Source organism: Oncorhynchus masou, unplaced genomic scaffold (assembly GCF_036934945.1).
Source record: "Oncorhynchus masou masou isolate Uvic2021 unplaced genomic scaffold, UVic_Omas_1.1 unplaced_scaffold_2696, whole genome shotgun sequence".
In the NCBI taxonomy this organism is placed as follows: Eukaryota; Metazoa; Chordata; class Actinopteri; order Salmoniformes; family Salmonidae; genus Oncorhynchus; species Oncorhynchus masou.
Genome location: NW_027009130.1, coordinates 37967 through 54109, shown reverse-complemented (window position 1 = coordinate 54109; position 16143 = coordinate 37967). Strand labels below are relative to the sequence as shown.

General features: G+C 44.5%; 1 protein-coding gene across 1 annotated transcript in view; it reads right to left on the bottom strand.

Moving 5' to 3' along the window:
• Window positions 1-223: 223 nt before the first annotated feature.
• Window positions 224-16143, bottom strand: part of LOC135533833 (calcium/calmodulin-dependent protein kinase kinase 1-like) — a 53196-nt gene continuing 37276 nt past the window's right edge. Inside the window, exons 6-10 of the mRNA XM_064961047.1 lie at window positions 15401-15600; window positions 11117-11170; window positions 3682-3755; window positions 407-494; window positions 224-317 (exon numbers count right to left, since the gene is read on the bottom strand). Coding sequence (XP_064817119.1) covers window positions 255-317; window positions 407-494; window positions 3682-3755; window positions 11117-11170; window positions 15401-15600 — 479 coding nt within the window. The 3' untranslated portion in view covers window positions 224-254. The remainder of the gene's footprint in view (window positions 318-406; window positions 495-3681; window positions 3756-11116; window positions 11171-15400; window positions 15601-16143) is intronic.

Genomic DNA, 16143 nt, shown 5'->3' with positions numbered 1-16143 from the left:
GTGTGTGTTTGCGTGTGTGTGTGTGTGTGTGTGTGTGCGTGTGTGTGTGTGTGTGTGTGTGTGTGCGTGCGTGTGCGTGTGTGCGCGCGCGTGTGTGTGTGTGTGTGTGCGCGCGCGTGTGTGTGCGTGTGTGTGTGTGCGTGCGTGTGTGTGTGTGTGCGTCTGTGTCTGTGTCTGTGTCTGTGTGTGTGTGTGTGTGTGTGCGTGCGTGTGCGCGTGCGTGTGTGTGTGTGTGTGTGTGCGTGGGATCTTTATCACGGAGGACAGCTGTTGATCTGGTCGGAGAGGACACGTTCAGCACCGCCTGTTAATGAGTCCTATTGTGTAAAAAAAAAATCCTTATACAGACCTCCTACAGTACCATTGGTCTAACTCAGAGGGATGAGGGTGAAGCTCCTCCCCTCACCTTGATCTCAGGTATGGTGATCCTGGTGTCTGGGTTCTTGTCCAACATTCTCTGGATCAGAGTCTTCAGCTCTTCACTAATCTCTGGCCTACAGGAACAAACAAACACACAACACACACAGAGGTCAGATACACAGAGGTCAGGACTGGTACAGTATTAATCAAGGTATAACATAATCTGCTTGGCACTCAGCATTGGAATTAGGGGTAAGGCCCTGGGACAGACTAGCGTCCTGTACAGGGGGAGTACTCGTACACCAGGCTGCCTCATGCTACAGAAACAGGAGATGGCTCATGCCCTATAGGCTGTTCTCGCTCGGACAAGGCTTACTTACCTCCAGCAGTACCAGTGTTAAATAATAACAGTGGTGGAAGTTAAGATAGCCCAGGCAGTGTTATTACGAGGTGTTTTCATCAAAATAGCCCAGGCAGTGTTATTACGAGGTGTTTCCATTAAGATAGCCCAGGCAGTGTTATTACGAGGTGTTTCCATTAAGATAGCCCAGGCAGTGTTATTACGAGGTGTTTCCATTAAGATAGCCCAGGCAGTGTTATTACGAGGTGTTTTCATTAAGATACCCCAGGCAGTGTTATTACGTGTTTTCATTAAGATAGCCCAGGCAGTGTTATTACGAGGTGTTTTCATTAAGATAGCCCAGGCAGTGTTATTACGAGGTGTTTCCATTAAGATAGCCCAGGCAGTGTTATTACGAGGTGTTTTCATTAAGATAGCCCAGGCAGTGTTATTACGAGGTGTTTCCATTAAGATAGCCCAGGTAGTGTTATTACGAGGTGTTTTCATTAAGATAGCCCAGGCAGTGTTATTATGAGGTGTTTTCATTAAGATAGCCCAGGCAGTGTTATTACGAGGTGTTTTCATTAAGATAGCCCAGGCAGTGTTATTACGAGGTGTTTTCATTAAGATAGCCAAGGTAGTGTTATTACGAGGTGTTTCCATTAAGATAGCCCAGGCAGTGTTATTACAAGGTGTTTTCATTAACCTGTTTGGGATAGGGGGCAGCAATGTTAGTGGTGGCTGTTTAACAGTCTGATGGCCTTGAGATCGAAGCTGTTTTTCAGTCTCTCGGTCCCAGCTTTGATGCACCTCTACCGACCTCGCCTTCTGGATGATAGCGGGGTGAACAGTCCACGATCATTTCCTTTGTTTTGTTGACGTAGTGTCATCTGCAAACTTGATAATTGAGTTGGAGGCGTGCATGGCCACGCAATCATGGGTGAACAGGGAGTACAGGAGAGGGCTGAGAACGCACCCTTGTGGGGCCCCAGTGTTGAGGATCAGCGGAGAGGAGATGTTGTTAGTTACCATCACCACCTGGGGGCGTTCTGTCAGAAAGTCCAAGACCCAGTTGCACAGGGCGGGGTCGAGAGCCAGGGTCTCAAGCTTAATGATGAGTTTGGAGGGTACTACGGTGTTAAATGCTGAGCTGTAGTCAATGAACATCATTCGTACACAGTTATTCCTCTTGTCCAGATGGGTTAGGGCAGTGTGCAGTGTGATTGCGTCGTCTGTGGACCTATTGGGGCGGTAAGCAAATTGAAGTGGGTCTAGGGTGTCAGGTAGGGTGGAGGTGACATGATCCTTGACTAGTCTTTCAAAGCACTTCATGATGACGGAAGTGAGTGCTACGGGGCGATAGTCATTTAGCTCAGTTACCTTAGCTTTCTTGGGAACAGGAACAATGGTGGCCCTCTTGAAGCATGTGGGAACAGCAGATTGGGATAAAGATTGATTGAATATGTCCGTAAACACACCAGCCAGCTGGTCTGCGCTCTGAGGACACGGCTGGGGATGCCGTCTGGGCCGGCAGCCTTGCGAGGGTTAACACGTCTAAATGTTTTCCTCACGTTGGCTGCGGTGATGGAGAGCCCGCAGGTTTTGGTAGCGGGTCGGTGGCACTGTATTGTCAAAACGAGCAAAGAAGTTGTTTAGTTTATCTGGGAGCAAGACATTAGGGTCAGCAATGGGCTGGTTTTCTTTTTGTAGTCCGTGTTTGACTGTAGACCTTACCACATACCTCTCGTGTCTCAGCCGTTGAATTGCGACTCTACTTTGTCTCTATATTGACGCTTAGCTTGTTTGATTGCCTTGCGGAGGGAATAGCTAAACTGTTTGTATTCGGTCATGTTTCCGGTTGCCTTGCCCTGATTAAAAGCAGTGGTTCGCGCTTCCAGTTTTGCGCAAATGCTGCCATCAATCCACGGTTTCTGGTTGGGGAATGTCTTAATAGTCACCATGGGTACAACATCACCGATGCACTTGCTAATAACCTCACTCACGATACATCAATGTTGTTGTCCGACGCTATCCAGAACATATCCCAGTCCATGTGATTGAAGCAATCTTGAAGTGTGGAATCAGATTGGTCGGACCAGCGTTGAACAGACCTGAGCATGGGGGTTTCCTGTTTTAGTTTCTGTCTAAAGGCTGGGAGTAACAAAATTGAGTCGTGGTCAGATTTGTCGAAAGGAGGGAGGGCTTTGTATGCATCACAGAATTTAGAGTAACAATGATCCAGAATGCTGCCAGCCCGGGTCGCGCATTCGATATGCTGATCAAATTTAGGCAGCCTTGTTTTCAGATTATTACAGATTACGCATTTTATTGTAAGGAATTCTAGGTCAGGTGAACAAAAGGACTTGAGTTCCTGTATGTTGTTATGATCACACCACGACACCATGATCACACCACGACTTCTGTAGGCGCAATGCGTGAACAAACCAGCTGGCTGTAGCGACTCTGATAACATATCCCGAGTCAGCCATGTTTCCATGAAACAGAGAATGTTATAATCTCTGACGTCTCTCTGGAAGGCAACCATTGCTCAGATTTCGTCTACCTTGTTGTCAAGAGACTGAACATTGGCGAGTTGTATACTCGGGCAAGGTGGGCGATGTTCCCGTCTACGGACCTGACCAGAAGACCGCTCCGTCTGCCCCTTCTGCGGCGCCATTGTTTTGGGTTGCCTGCTGGGATCCGATCCATTGTCCTGGGTGGTGAACCAAACAGAGGATCCGCTTCGGGAAAGTCGTATTCCTGGTCGTAAAGTTGGTGAGTTGACGTTGCTCTTATATCCAATAGTTCCTCCCGGCTGAATGTAATAAAACTAAAGATTTCCTGGGGTAACAGTGTAAGAACCAGTAAGTTGGCAGCATCGGTTTCAGCTCTGTGGCGGTGGTGGCTGGAGCATCAAGACTGTCTCACTTAATAAAAAAGAGGAGGAAGGTTGATGGGTGATGGGAAAGAGAGAGACTTACGACTCTGGGAACTCCACACATTTAGTCCTGATCTTATTGTGTAGAACCAGGATGTATTCATCAATGAACGGACACTGCGTGAAGAGGAGAGAAAAACAGGAGAAGAGAGGAGAGGAGAGAGGGTTCAAAGGTCAGCTACGAGTTATAATTACATCTAAGACAATTCTAAGAACATCTTGGAGCAAAACAAGTCGGCTGCTTTAGGTAACAGCATGAATATGACGTGCACCAGACTCAGACAAAGTCATCACTAAACAGACTCTGTCTCTTCCTTACAATAGAACACGGTCCATGTTACAGTCTCTGTCTCTACAACAATAGAACACGGCCCATGTTACAGTCTCTGTCTCTACAACGGTAGAACACGATCCATGTTACAGTCTCTGTCTCTACAACAATACAACACGGTCCATGTTACAGTCTCTGTCTCTACAACAATAGAACACGGTCCATGTTACAGTCTCTGTCTCTACAACAATAGAACCTGGTCCATGTTACAGTCTCTGTCTCTACAACAATAGAACATGGTCCATGTTACAGTCTCTGTCTCTACAACAATAGAACACGGTCCATGTTACAGTCTCTGTCTCTACAACAATAGAACACGGTCCATGTTAGAGTCTCTGTCTCTACAACAATAGAACACGGTCCATGTTACAGTCTCTGTCTCTACAACAATAGAACACGGTCCATGTTACAGTCTCTGTCTCTACAACAATACAACACGGTCCATGTTACAGTCTCTGTCTCTACAACAATAGAACACGGTCCATGTTACAGTCTCTGTCTCTAAAACAATACAACACGGTCCATGTTACAGTCTCTGTCTCTACAACAATAGAACACGGTCCATGTTACAGTCTCTGTCTCTACAACAATAGAACACTGGTCCATGTTACAGTCTCTGTCTCTACAACAATAGAACACGGTCCATGTTACAATCTCTGTCTCTACAACAATAGAACACGGTCCATGTTACAGTCTCTGTCTCTACAACAATAGAACACGGTCCATGTTACAGTCTCTGTCTCTACAACAATAGAACACGGTCCATGTTACAGTCTCTGTCTCTACAACAATAGAACATGGTCCATGTTACAGTCTCTGTCTCTGTCTCTACAACTGTAGAACACGGTCCATGTTACAGTCTCTGTCTCTACAACAATAGAACACGGTCCATGTTACAGTCTCTGTCTCTGCAACAATAGAACACAGCCCATGTTACAGTCTCTGTCTCTACATCTGTAGAACACGGTCCATTTTACAGTGTCTGTCTCTACAACAATAGAACACGGTCCATGTTACAGTCTCTGTCTCTACAACTGTAGAACACGGTCCATGTTACAGTGTCTGTCTCTACAACAATAGAACATGGTCCATGTTACAGTCTCTGTCTCTACAACAATAGAACACGGTCCATGTTACAGTCTCTGTCTCTACAACACTAGAACACGGTCCATGTTACAGTTTTTGTCTCTACAACAATAGAACACGGTCCATGTTACAGTCTCTGTCTCTACAACTGTAGAACACGGTCCATGTTACAGTCTCTGTCTCTACAACAATAGAACACGGTCCATGTTACAGTCTCTGTCTCTACAACAATAGAACACGGTCCATGTTACAGTCTCTGTCTCTACAACTGTAGAACACGGTCCATGTTACAGTCTCTGTCTCTACAACAATAGAACACGGTCCATGTTACAGTCTCTGTCTCTACAACAATAGAACACGGTCCATGTTACAGTCTCTGTCTCTACAACAATAGAACACGGTCCATGTTACAGTCTCTGTCTCTACAACAATAGAACACGGTCCATGTTACAGTCTCTGTCTCTACAACTGTAGAACACGGTCCATGTTACAGTCTCTGTCTCTACAACAATAGAACACGGTCCATGTTACAGTCTCTGTCTCTGTCTCTACAACTGTAGAACACGGTCCATGTTACAGTCTCTGTCTCTACAACAATAGAACACGGTCCATGTTACAGTCTCTGTCTCTACAACAATAGAACACGGTCCATGTTACAGTCTCTGTCTCTACAACAATAGAACACGGTCCATGTTACAGTCTCTGTCTCTACAACAATAGAACACGGTCCATGTTACAGTCTCTGTCTCTACAACTGTAGAACACGGTCCATGTTACAGTCTCTGTCTCTACAACTGTAGAACACGGCCCATGTTACAGTCTCTGTCTCTACAACTGTAGAACACGGTCCATGTTACAGTCTCTGTCTCTGTCTCTACAACAATAGAACACGGTCCATGTTACAGTCTCTGTCTCTACAACAATAGAACACGGTCCATGTTACAGTCTCTGTCTCTACAACTGTAGAACACGGTCCATGTTACAGTCTCTGTCTCTACAACAATAGAACACGGTCCATGTTACAGTCTTTGTCTCTACAACAATAGAACACGGTCCATGTTACAGTCTCTGTCTCTGTCTCTACAACTGTAGAACACGGTCCATGTTACAGTCTCTGTCTCTACAACAATAGAACACGGTCCATGTTACAGTCCCTGTCTCTACAACAATAGAACATGGTCCATGTTACAGTCTCTGTCTCTACAACACTAGAACACGGCCCGTGTTACAGTCTCTGTCTCTACAACTGTAGAACACGGTCCATGTTACAGTGTCTGTCTCTACAACTGTAAACACGGTCCATGTTACAGTCTCTGTCTCTACAACACTAGAACACGGCCCATGTTACAGTCTCTGTCTCTACAACTGTAGAACACGGTCCATGTTACAGTGTCTGTCTCTACAACTGTAGAACACAGGTCCATGTTACAGTCTCTGTCTCTACAACAATAGAACATGGTCCATGTTACAGTCTCTGTCTCTGTCTCTACAACTGTAGAACACGGTCCATGTTACAGTCTCTGTCTCTACAACAATAGAACACGGTCCATGTTACAGTCTCTGTCTCTGCAACAATAGAACACGGTCCATGTTACAGTCTCTGTCTCTACAATAGAACACGGTCCATGAGTCTCTGTCTCTACAACAATAGAACCATGTTACAGTCTCTGTCTCTACAACAATACAACACGGTCCATGTTACAGTCTCTGTCTCTACAACAATAGAACACGGTCCATGTTACAGTCTCTGTCTCTACAACAATACAACACGGTCCATGTTACAGTCTCTGTCTCTACAACAATAGAACACGGTCCATGTTACAGTCTCTGTCTCTACAACAATAGAACACGGTCCATGTTACAGTCTCTGTCTCTACAACAATAGAACACGGTCCATGTTACAGTCTCTGTCTCTACAACAATAGAACACGGTCCATGTTACAGTCTCTGTCTCTACAACAATAGAACACGGTCCATGTTACAGTCTCTGTCTCTACAACTGTAGAACACGGTCCATGTTACAGTCTCTGTCTCTACAACAATAGAACACGGTCCATGTTACAGTCTCTGTCTCTAAAACAATACAACACGGTCCATGTTACAGTCTCTGTCTCTACAACAATAGAACACGGTCCATGTTACAGTCTCTGTCTCTACAACAATAGAACACTGGTCCATGTTACAGTCTCTGTCTCTACAACAATAGAACACGGTCCATGTTACAGTCTCTGTCTCTACAACAATAGAACACGGTCCATGTTACAGTCTCTGTCTCTACAACAATAGAACACGGTCCATGTTACAGTCTCTGTCTCTACAACAATAGAACACGGTCCATGTTACAGTCTCTGTCTCTACAACAATAGAACACGGTCCATGTTACAGTCTCTGTCTCTGTCTCTACAACTGTAGAACACGGTCCATGTTACAGTCTCTGTCTCTACAACAATAGAACACGGTCCATGTTACAGTCTCTGTCTCTACAACACTAGAACACAGCCCGTGTTACAGTCTCTGTCTCTACAACTGTAGAACACGGTCCATGTTACAGTGTCTGTCTCTACAACAATAGAGCACAGCCCGTGTTACAGTCTCTGTCTCTACAACTGTAGAACACGGTCCATGTTACAGTGTCTGTCTCTACAACAATAGAACATGGTCCATGTTACAGTCTCTGTCTCTACAACAATAGAACACGGTCCATGTTACAGTCTCTGTCTCTACAACAATAGAACACGGTCCATGTTACAGTTTTCTGTCTCTACAACAATAGAACACGGTCCATGTTACAGTCTCTGTCTCTACAACTGTAGAACACGGTCCATGTTACAGTTCTCTGTCTCTACAACAATAGAACACGGTCCATGTTACAGTCTCTGTCTCTACAACAATAGAACACGGTCCATGTTACAGTCTCTGTCTCTACAACAATAGAACACGGTCCATGTTACAGTCTCTGTCTCTACAACAATAGAACACGGTCCATGTTACAGTCTCTGTCTCTACAACAATAGAACACGGTCCATGTTACAGTCTCTGTCTCTAAAACAATACAACACGGTCCATGTTACAGTCTCTGTCTCTACAACAATAGAACACGGTCCATGTTACAGTCTCTGTCTCTACAACAATAGAACCTGGTCCATGTTACAGTCTCTGTCTCTACAACAATAGAACACGGTCCATGTTACAGTCTCTGTCTCTACAACAATAGAACACGGTCCATGTTACAGTCTCTGTCTCTACAACAATAGAACACGGTCCATGTTACAGTCTCTGTCTCTACAACAATAGAACACGGTCCATGTTACAGTCTCTGTCTCTACAACAATAGAACATGGTCCATGTTACAGTCTCTGTCTCTGTCTCTACAACTGTAGAACACGGTCCATGTTACAGTCTCTGTCTCTACAACAATAGAACACGGTCCATGTTACAGTGTCTGTCTCTACAACAATAGAACACGGCCCGTGTTACAGTCTCTGTCTCTACAACTGTAGAACACGGTCCATTTTACAGTGTCTGTCTCTACAACAATAGAACACGGCCCGTGTTACAGTCTCTGTCTCTACAACTGTAGAACACGGTCCATGTTACAGTCTCTGTCTCTACAACAATAGAACACGGTCCATGTTACAGTCTCTGTCTCTTCAACAATAGAACACGGTCCATGTTACAGTCTCTGTCTCTACAACACTAGAACACGGTCCATGTTACAGTTTTTGTCTCTACAACAATAGAACACGGTCCATGTTACAGTCTCTGTCTCTACAACTGTAGAACACGGTCCATGTTACATTCTCTGTCTCTACAACAATAGAACACGGTCCATGTTACAGTCTCTGTCTCTACAACAATAGAACACGGTCCATGTTACAGTCTCTGTCTCTACAACTGTAGAACACGGTCCATGTTACAGTCTCTGTCTCTACAACAATAGAACACGGTCCATGTTACAGTCTCTGTCTCTACAACAATAGAACACGGTCCATGTTACAGTCTCTGTCTCTACAACAATAGAACACGGTCCATGTTACAGTCTCTGTCTCTACAACAGTAGAACACGGTCCATGTTACAGTCTCTGTCTCTACAACTGTAGAACACGGTCCATGTTACAGTCTCTGTCTCTACAACAATAGAACACGGTCCATGTTACAGTCTCTGTCTCTGCCTCTACAACTGTAGAACACGGTCCATGTTACAGTCTCTGTCTCTACAACAATAGAATACGGTCCATGTTACAGTCTCTGTCTCTACAACTGTAGAACACGGTCCATGTTACATTCTCTGTCTCTACAACAATAGAACACGGTCCATGTTACAGTCTCTGTCTCTACAACAATAGAACACGGACCATGTTACAGTCTCTGTCTCTACAACTGTAGAACACGGTCCATGTTACAGTCTCTGTCTCTACAACACTAGAACACGGCCCGTGTTACAGTCTCTGTCTCTGTCTCTACAACAATAGAACACGGCCCATGTTACAGTCTCTGTCTCTGTCTCTACAACAATAGAACACGGTCCATGTTACAGTCTCTGTCTCTACAACAATAGAACACGGTCCATGTTACAGTCTCTGTCTCTACAACTGTAGAACACGGTCCATGTTACAGTCTCTGTCTCTACAACAATAGAACACGGTCCATGTTACAGTCTTTGTCTCTACAACAATAGAACACGGTCCATGTTACAGTCTCTGTCTCTGTCTCTACAACTGTAGAACACGGTCCATGTTACAGTCTCTGTCTCTACAACAATAGAACACGGTCCATGTTACAGTCCCTGTCTCTACAACAATAGAACATGGTCCATGTTACAGTCTCTGTCTCTACAACACTAGAACACGGCCCGTGTTACAGTCTCTGTCTCTACAACTGTAGAACACGGTCCATGTTACAGTGTCTGTCTCTACAACTGTAGAACACGGTCCATGTTACAGTCTCTGTCTCTACAACACTAGAACACGGCCCTTGTTACAGTCTATGTCTCTACAACTGTAGAACACGGTCCATGTTACAGTGTCTGTCTCTACAACTGTAGAACACGGTCCATGTTACAGTCTCTGTCTCTACAACAATAGAACATGGTCCATGTTACAGTCTCTGTCTCTGTCTCTACAACTGTAGAACACGGTCCATGTTACAATCTCTGTCTCTACAACAATAGAACACGGTCCATGTTACAGTCTCTGTCTCTACAACAATAGAACACGGTCCATGTTACAGTCTCTGTCTCTACAACAATAGAACACGGTCCATGTTACAGTCTCTGTCTCTACAACAATAGAACACGGTCCATGTTACAGTCTCTGTCTCTACAACAATAGAACACGGTCCATGTTACAGTCTCTGTCTCTACAACAATAGAACACGGTCCATGTTACAGTCTCTGTCTCTACAACAATAGAACACGGTCCATGTTACAGTCTCTGTCTCTACAACAATAGAACACGGTCCATGTTACAGTCTCTGTCTCTACAACAATAGAACACGGCCCATGTTACAGTCTCTGTCTCTACAACAATAGAACACGGTCCATGTTACAGTCTCTGTCTCTGTCTCTACAACTGTAGAACACGGTCCATGTTACAGTCTCTGTCTCTACAACAATAGAACACGGTCCATGTTACAGTCTCTGTCTCTACAACAATAGAACACGGCCCATGATACAGTCTCTGTCTCTACAACTGTAGAACACGGTCCATGTTACAGTCTCTGTCTCTACAACAATAGAACACGGTCCATGTTACAGTCTCTGTCTCTACAACAATAGAACACGGCCCATGTTACAGTCTCTGTCTCTACAACAATAGAACACGGCCCATGTGCTGGTCTTTTGAACAGAAAAATATACCCTGTTCCCCACTATCGTGCTGACCCAAACCAAACGGCGTCGGTTCAGATAGTTTCTTTTCATATTGTCCGGCATTTCATCAATATTTCATCACCAATAGAGGTACACGAGAGAAACACTTCTTCCAGAGAATGTCACTAAACAAACATGTTGTGGGCAGGCTGGGAGGAAGTAACAAGAGGAGAAAATGGACTGTTGGCTTACCTTCCCAAACACAAAGCAGTAGAGAGTTACTCCCATGGCCCATACGTCCAACGCCTGAAAAACAGTAGCAGTAGAAGGGTTGGAGGAGATGTATCACTATAAACAGTAGCAGTAGAAGGGTTGGAGGAGATGTATCACTATAAACAGTAGCAGTAGAAGGGTTGGAGGAGATGTATCACTATAAACAGTAGCAGTAGAAGGGTTGGAGGAGATGTATCACTATAAATAGTAGCAGTAGAAGGGTTGGAGGAGATGTGTCACTATAAACAGTAGCAGTAGAAGGGTTGGAGGAGATGTATCACTATAAACAGTAGCAGTAGAAGGGTTGGAGGAGATGTATCACTATAAATAGTAGCAGTAGAAGGGTTGGAGGAGATGTATCACTATAAACAGTAACAGTAGAAGGGTTGGAGGAGATGTATCACTATAAATAGTAGCAGTAGAAGGGTTGGAGGAGATGTATCACTATAAATAGTAGCAGTAGAAGGGTTGGAGGAGATGTGTCACTATAAACAGTAGCAGTAGAAGGGTTGGAGGAGATGTATCACTATAAACAGTAGCAGTAGAAGGGTTGGAGGAGATGTATCACTATAAATAGTAGCAGTAGAAGGGTTGGAGGAGATGTATCACTATAAACAGTAACAGTAGAAGGGTTGGAGGAGATGTATCACTATAAACAGTAGCAGTAGAAGGGTTGGAGGAGATGTATCACTATAAACAGTAGAAGGGTTAGAGGAGATGTATCACTATAAACAGTAGCAGTAGAAGGGTTGGAGGAGATGTGTCACTATAAACAGTAGCAGTAGAAGGGTTGGAGGAGATGTATCACTATAAACAGTAGCAGTAGAAGGGTTGGAGGAGATGTATCACTATAAACAGTAGCAGTAGAAGGGTTGGAGGAGATGTAACATTATAAACAGTAGTAGTAGAAGGGTTGGAGGAGATGTGTCACTATAAACAGTAGCAGTAGAAGGGTTGGAGGAGATGTATCACTATAAACAGTAGCAGTAGAAGGGTTGGAGGAGATGTAACATTATAAACAGTAGCAGTAGAAGGGTTGGAGGAGATGTGTCACTATAAACAGTAGCAGTAGAAGGGTTGGAGGAGATGTATCACTATAAACAGTCATAGAAGGGTTGGAGGAGATGTATCACTATAAACAGTAGCAGTAGCAGGGTTGGAGGAGATGTAACATTATAAACAGTAGCAGTAGAAGGGTTGGAGGAGATGTATCACTATAAACAGTAGCAGTAGAAGGGTTGGAGGAGATGTATCACTATAAACAGTAGAAGGGTTGGAGGAGATGTATCACTATAAACAGTAGCAGTAGAAGGGTTGGAGGAGATGTATCACTATAAACAGTAGCAGTAGAAGGGTTGGAGGAGATATATCACTATAAACAGTAGCAGTAGAAGGGTTGGAGGAGATGTAACATTATAAACAGTAGCAGTAGAAGGGTTGGAGGAGATGTAACATTATAAACAGTAGCAGTAGAAGGGTTGGAGGAGATGTAACATTATAAACAGTAGCAGTAGCAGGGTTGGAGGAGATGTAACATTATAAACAGTAGCAGTAGAAGGGTTGGAGGAGATGTGTCACTATAAACAGTAGCAGTAGAAGGGTTGGAGGAGATGTATCACTATAAACAGTAGAAGGGTTGGAGGAGATGTATCACTATAAACAGTAGCAGCAGAAGGGTTGGAGGAGCTGTATCACTATAAACAGTAGCAGTAGAAGGGTTGGAGGAGATGTATCACTATAAACAGTAGCAGTAGAAGGGTTGGAGGAGATGTATCACTATAAACAGTAGCAGTAGAAGGGTTGGAGGAGATGTATCACTATAAACAGTAGAAGGGTTGGAGGAGATGTATCACTATAAACAGTAGCAGTAGAAGGGTTGGAGGAGATGTATCACTATAAACAGTAGCAGTAGAAGGGTTGGAGGAGATATATCACTATAAACAGTAGCAGTAGAAGGGTTGGAGGAGATGTAACATTATAAACAGTAGTAGTAGAAGGGTTGGAGGAGATGTAACATTATAAACAGTAGCAGTAGAAGGGTTGGAGGAGATGTAACATTATAAACAGTAGCAGTAGAAGGGTTGGAGGATATGTATCACTATAAACAGTAGCAGTAGAAGGGTTGGAGGAGATGTATCACTATAAACAGTAGCAGTAGAAGGGTTGGAGGAGATATATCACTATAAACAGTAGCAGTAGAAGGGTTGGAGGAGATGTATCACTATAAACAGTAGCAGTAGAAGGGTTGGAGGAGATGTGTCACTATAAACAGTAGCAGTAGAAGGGTTGGAGGATATGTATCACTATAAACAGTAGCAGTAGAAGGGTTGGAGGAGATGTATCACTATAAACAGTAGCAGTAGAAGGGTTGGAGGAGATGTATCACTATAAACAGTAGCAGTAGAAGGGTTGGAGGAGATGTATCACTATGAACAGTAGCAGTAGAAGGGTTGGAGGAGATGTATCACTATAAACAGTAGCAGTAGAAGGGTTGGAGGAGATGTGTCACTATAAACAGTAGCAGTAGAAGGGTTGGAGGAGATGTATCACTATAAACAGTAGAAGTAGAAGGGTTGGAGGATGTGTATCACTATAAACAGTAGCAGTAGAAGGGTTGGAGGAGATGTGTCACTATAAACAGTAGCAGTAGAAGGGTTGGAGGAGATGTATCACTATAAACAGTAGCAGACATACAGACAGTATAAACAGGTAGATACAGACAAGCACCCAACATTCATAGTCCATCATCAACCCAACCTGCAGAGTAGTCTTTCTCTCTCTCCTAATGTCATACTGCTAATGCTCATGGGAAATGGTTCTGTGTCCATCATCAACCCAACCTGCAGAGTAGTCTTTCTCTCTCTCCTAATGTCATACTGCTAATGCTCATGGGAAATGGTTCTGTGTCCATCATCAACCCAACCTGCTTTAAAAACATCTTTCAGTGACATGAGAGTGTCTGAAAATCAAATAATTTAGACTGTAGAAGAGTTGTGCTGCTGTATATAGAATATGTAAATGTCAATGAGCAGCGTACAGCGTTCGCTCTTCAACGAGGCTTGTGGAGTGACTAACCACTCAAGGACTTACTGGGCTAATCAGAACAGGAGAGACACTTGTACAGCACATGTTCCTTGAAGTCAGACAGCTAAAAGGAAGGCTAGCAGCCTACAGCAGCGTATTTCAGTCAGTAAACCTGCCCCCAGAGGTGGAGGGGTTTGGGATCCTCTGGTCTACAGTAGTCAGTCTCATACAGTTCTGCCTGTTCCTGACTAAACCCATCAAATAAAACTGCCATTGGAGGATTACCCAGAAAATAGTCCTGAAAAATGAATGAGTTATTTTAAAAAGTGTGTGGGTAGATTAAATAGAAGCAGACTGAAGGAGAGAGAGAGAGAGAGAGAGAGAGAGAGAGAGAGCTGCTGCAGCTGCTGTGTTGTTCTGCCCAGTGGTGGGCTCCTCTCCTCTTCTCTCCTCTCCTTGCTGCCTGACGCTTGTTGCTAAATCAACATGCAGGGAGGGAAACGGAGAGAAAGAGAGACAAAGAGAGAGAGGGAGAGAAGAGAGGAAAGAGGGAGAGGAAAGAGGGAGAGAAGAGAGAGAGGGAGAGGGGAGAGAGAGGGGAGAGAGAGACAAAGAGAGACACAGAGAGAGAGAGGGAGACAGAGAGAGACACAGAGAGAGAAAGAGAGAGAGCGAGAGAGACTGTATATGTATAATATGACATTTGTAATGTCTTTATTGTTTTGAAATTTCTGTATGTGTAATGTTTACTGTTAATTTTTTTGTTTATTTCACTTTTGTATATTATCTACCTCACTTGCTTTGGCAATTTTAACACGTTTCCCATGCCAATAAAGCCCCTTGAATTGAATTGAGAGAGAGACAGAGCGAGAGAGAGAGAGAGAGAGAGAGAGAGAGAGAGAGAGAGAGAGAGAGAGAGAGAGAGAGACAGAGAGAAAGAGAGACAGAGAGAGAGAGAGGTGATGTAGGTGGTAAAATACATGTTTATATAATCTAACTTTAACACGCAATCACACACACACACACACACACACACACACACACACACACACACACACACACACACACACACACACACACACACACACACACACACACACACACACACACACACACACACACCCCCCACACACACACACACACACACACACACACACACACACACATGACCCCCCTCACACACACACACACACACTGCCCCCCCACACACACACACACACACACATTCTGTAACCCCACCTTGCCACTGAAGCTCTGGCGGATGTCTGACAGGGTCTCTGGAGCCATGAATGCAGGAGTCCCAGCCGTGGAGGAGAGCAAGGCATCGTTGCCCTCAAACTGGTTACTGACCCCAAAGTCGGCAATCTTCACATGACTGTCGTCACCCAGCAGCAGGTTAGAAGGCTTGATGTCCCGGTGGACTATCTTCTGGTAGTGCACTGAGGAGAACAGAGAGAGAGAGAGAGAGAGAGAGAGAGAAGAGAGAGAGAGAGAGAGAGAGAGAGAGAGAGAGAGGGAGAGAGAGAGACAGAGAGAGAGAGAGAGAGAGAGAGAGAGAGAGAGAGAGAGAGAGAGAGGGTGAGAGAGAGAGAGAGGGAGAGAGAGAGAGAGAGAGAGAGAGAGAGAGAGAGAGAGAGAGGGGGAGAGAGAGAGAGAGGAGAGAAAGAGAGACAGAGAAGAGACAGAGAGAGAGAGAGAGAGAGAGAGAGAGAGGGAGAGAGAGTGAGAGAGAGAGAGAGAGAGAGAGGAGAGACAGAGAAGAGGGAGAGACAGAGAGAGAGAGAGAGAGAGAGAGAGAGAGAGACAGAGAGACAAAGAGAGAGACAGAGAGAGAGAGAGAGAGAGAGAGAAGAAAAGAGGGAGAGACAGAGAGAGAGAAAGAAAGAGGGAGAGGCAGAGAGAGTGTGAGAGAGAGAGAGAGAGAGAGAAAGAGGGAGGGACAGAGACAGAGAGAAAGAGAGACAGAGAGAGAGAGAGAGACG